The following is a 4263-nucleotide window of genomic DNA, read 5'->3' as shown; positions in this document are numbered from 1 at the left end:
CTCTTGGTGGCTTCAGTAGGTGCTGAACACGGCCTGGATGTGCTCCCCAGAGTGTGGTTTGTAGGTTCCGACCCCTGTGGCAGAGGGATATGTGAGGCTGGGACGTGAAGACCCCCAACATGACCCCCCACCTTCCCTGACTGCCCACCTTGATCCAAAGGTTTCCCAGAGCTGAGGAACTGCCAGTAGGTCCTGTCATTGTCACTTCCAGCCAGCCCGTGGATGGAGACCACGAAGGGACCCCAGGATGTCTGCTCTGTCCTGAAGCTGCCGGGGAGGTGAGTGTGCTCAGGGCTGGGTGGGGAGATACCAAACCCCACCCCTCTGGCTCCTCTGGCTCTCACCTAAAGTTTTCGGGATCCATCTCCTCCGCCCTCTCCAGCACCTCGAGCAGTGTGGAGTCACCTGGGACCGTCACTGAGATGCTGTAGTGCCAGGGGATTCCCTGGAGTTTGTTGGTGATGGAGTAGTGCACTGTGATGTCCTGGGACTCCCGTGGGGTCTGGGAGGCTCCAGGTGGGCTCATCATACCTGTGGGAACCCTGTGTGTCCCCCGACTTGGGCACAGATCCGTGGGGGCACCGCAGTTCAGCGTGGCCACATCCAGGTAGGACTTGCCCACGAGGGCCGGGAGCACCTGGGCGATGGCCATGGGCAGCTCAAAGGTGTGGTTGGTCACCACGGCAAAGGCCTGGGCACAATCCCAGTCCCGAGGGGCGTAAAAGTCCCTTGAGGCCTCCAGTGCCTGCGGAAGAGGTGGGAGGTGGCATGGGAACAAATCTGGGAACGGGACCAGGTGGCTGTGACGGCACATTCCCCACCCCCTGTACCTGCAGGGCCAGCCCCATGCTGTAGATGTTCCCGATCAGGCCGTTCCTCTCCTCCTGCTCATCCAGGAAGTCGTTGGTCACCGTCCAAACTGCCTCGTGGTGCAGATCCCGCACCTCCAGGTCCTCCACGTTGCCGTGGGCGCACAGCAGGGCCAGCACCGCCACGGCACAGGTGTCTGCGGGTCCCGGGGTCACTGCCAAGCCCCGGAGAGACCCCTGGAGCGGGAATGTGGGAGCAGAGGGATCTCTTACCCACACTGATGGGGCTGTTGGGGCTCAGCACCTCCTTGGCCAAGGCCACTGCTGGTCCCCGGTACCCATCTGCCCTGGCCAGGCACAGGGCCGTGGTGTCCAGGCTCACGCTGAACAGGGTGGTTTTGGGATGGCCCTTGTCCTCTGGAAAACAGAGCAGTGAGATGATGGGATGCAGGGAGGCGGACACCCCCCAGGGCCCAGCGTACCCAGCACGGCCATCTCCTCATCCGTTTTCTGCTGCAGGATGGAGATCAGGTCGATGGTCTGTCCCAGGGCATGGACCTGCCGGGGGTCCTGGCAGGACGAGAGGAGGGCGAGGACGTGCTGAGCCACCTGTCCTGAGGTCATGGCTGTGGGGACAAGAGGACACCAGGAGCGTGGTGGGATGGCACCTGTCTCCCCAGGAGCCGGCAGTGCCAAACCTGAGGAATCTGATCCCCCAGGACCAGGGACCCCCCTCATTCCCTTCCCTACCTTTCTGGGCTCTCGTCACCACCTCCTCCTTGATCTCCTGGAGCAGCAACTTGTAGTTGGGACTGTTGGTGTCCACCCCAAGCAGGCTCATGGCCAGCAGGATGCTGGGATTTGGCACCTCTCCGGGCTTGATGGAGCCCTCCATGCTCTGGAGCAACCGGCAGACCAGGTCCTGTGGGGCCGCTGGAAGGAGAGGGAAGGTCAGGGAAGGTCACTGGGATCCCCTGGCCCATCCACGGGCTCTCCGGAGTCTCCACCCTCTCCCACTCACCACAGTGCTCCGTGGCCGTGCAGCCCACCAGGGCCAGCAGGACCCCCACGGCCAAAGCCAGGCCCAGCATCCTGTCAGAGCACGCTGATCCGCTCGGGATGGCAGAATCCCGTGGGAATGGGTCTCTCTGGGCGTCCTCACTGCTTTTAACTGTTCCCAGTGACCTCCAGCCGCCCGTCCTCCCACGGCACCGCCGGCTTATCTGTGTGTCCAACTGTGCCCGGCCGGGGAGGGACAGGGATTTTCCACCTGGGATCACTGGGCACCGCTTGGGCCAGTTCCATATCCATGAGGCTGTGAGGCTGGATGGGGTTCCCAGCAGGAACCTCCTTCAATCATCTACCCAAGGTCCTGGAAGCCCCAGGAGGTCTGTGCTGGCTGGACTCTCTCCAGCTGTATCCCACTTGGGCCTTCCAGGAAACTCCAGCCCTGTTGATCTAACCTTGGTACCGGGAAAAACGGTGGGAAAGGACGTACTGGGCAGTACTGGGAAGCAATCCAAGGATAAGACCAGCATCAGGTGCGGGAAAACAGAGGGAAATTCCTGTCTAACTGGTTTCTTATCCCGCTACCATAAGGTCACCCAGGTTATGGGCAGGCACTGCATGTAATTTTGGGGATTTTAGAAGGAGTTTTGCTCCGGCCCCCTCACAGAATCCTTCTGGAGAAGGTGTCCAGCTGTGGGACGGGCAGGGACAGGGTGTGCTGGGCAAAGAACTGGCTGCTGTACTGGTTTCACTGGGATAGGGGCCATTTTATTCCAGGTACTGGGTTTGGATTCAGGACAGGGATGCTGTGGGTCACACATGGACGATTTGGTGTGTTGTCACCAAGGACTCTGCAGCGTCCCACGGGAGAATCCATGTTTCCCATGTTCTGCCAGCCAGGAGGTGACACCATCATCATCCTCCTCACAACATCATCACCTTGTCCTGCTTGGCCGAGAATCTTCCATGTGCTCTGCTCCACGGGGGCCTCCAGTGCCCCCCGGGAGCCCCTTTGTCCCCCTGAGCACTGGGGTGACCTGGGGCTGGGATGTCACACAGGAGTCCTCACCTGCAGGGCTGTGACACTGCACGTGCTACCAGCCCCTGGCTCCCGGTACAGTCCAGGCAGGTTCCCCTAAGAAGGGGAGGTGGCAGCCCTAAAATGCCTGAAAATTCACGGGGAAGGGGGGGGGTGTGGGGTGTGTGTAAAACACTGCAGAGTTCCTTTTTTTTATGTGTATTGGGAAATAATAGTATTTTGTTTCAAAATCGATTTCAGAATGAGCTCCCATGTCTGGTGTGTTATAGACAGGATTTTATTCCATAGGAAAGTCTGAACGTGGATCTGTAGGGTTTGGAAATACAAATCTAACGTTTGTGCATAGAAATAAAACAATACAGGACTTGGAAATGTGCCAGGTGACCTGTATGGAGGAACAAGAAGCAGCTCTGCGTGTTCAGATGTTTGTTCTCTCTCCCCTCGCTGTGACTCCCCAAATCCGGGATCTGGGCCGGGATTTCGGGGGGGGCTCATTCATTAACCCGCGGCGGCTCTTTGAGCTCAGTGCTGCCGTCTGCTGGGAACCCCCGGCACTGCAGCTCGGGAACGGGAATGGGAGCGGGAGCGGGAACGGGAACGGGAGCGGGAATGGGAACGGGACCGGGAATGGGAGTGGCACCGGGAATGGGAACGGCAGCGGGAATGGGAACGGCAGTGGGAATGGGAGTGGGACCAGGAATAGGAGCGGGAGTGGCACCGGGAATGGGAGCGGGAACGGGAATGGGAATAGGACCGGGAATGGGAGCGGGAGCGGCTGAGGGATGAAGCGAGCGGGGCTGCCCGGGGCGTCACTGTCGGGGGGATTCTGTAGGGGACAAAGGGGACATGCTGGGGAGAGAGCGGACATTCTGGGGTAAGGATGAGGGAATCGGGGGTGGACAGGTAGGGAAAATCCCAGTCTGGATAAAATGGATTTTAAAACCCACCTGGGAAATCAGAGCTGTTCCAGCAGCTTTTCTTCCCATTGCTCCCCAGGTGTTTCCCTTATTTTCTGGTTTTCAGAGAGGAGCATGGTTTGGGATGGCACGGCTGTGCAATTTTTTGCAGTGATTTGGGTCAGTTTCGGGTCATTTTTTGGAGTGATTTGGGTCAGTTTTGTGTGAGTTTCTGGTCACTTTTTGGGGTGATTTTTTGAATGAGTTTTGGGTCATTTTTTGGAGTGATTTGGGTCGGGTTTCGGTTATTTTTTGGGGTGATTTGGGTCGGTTTTGGGTCATTTTTTGGGGAGATTTGGGTGAGTTTGGGGTCATTTTTTGGGGAGATTTTTGGGTGAGTTTTGTGTCATTTTTTGGAGTGATTTGGATCAGCTTCTGGTCAATTTTTGGAGTGATTTGGATCAGTTTGGGGTCATTTTTTGGGGAGATTTGGGTGAGTTTCTGGCCATTT

General features: G+C 58.0%; 1 protein-coding gene across 1 annotated transcript; it reads right to left on the bottom strand.

Moving 5' to 3' along the window:
• Positions 1 to 2952, bottom strand: LOC113959903 (gastric intrinsic factor-like; the record flags this gene model as incomplete). The annotated part of the gene is made up of 8 exons (XM_027669193.1): positions 1 to 74; positions 149 to 267; positions 345 to 745; positions 831 to 1006; positions 1083 to 1226; positions 1292 to 1435; positions 1678 to 2044; positions 2887 to 2952. Coding segments are annotated over 8 exons (1479 nt in total), but the record flags the coding sequence as incomplete, so codon positions are not given.
• Positions 2953 to 4263: the final 1311 nt, after the last annotated feature.

Source organism: Corapipo altera, unplaced genomic scaffold, assembly GCF_003945725.1.
Source record: "Corapipo altera isolate COAL_440 unplaced genomic scaffold, ASM394572v1 218, whole genome shotgun sequence".
Taxonomy (NCBI): Eukaryota; Metazoa; Chordata; class Aves; order Passeriformes; family Pipridae; genus Corapipo; species Corapipo altera.
The sequence above is the reverse complement of the archived record's forward strand: the minus strand, read 5'-3'. Positions and strand labels throughout refer to the sequence as shown.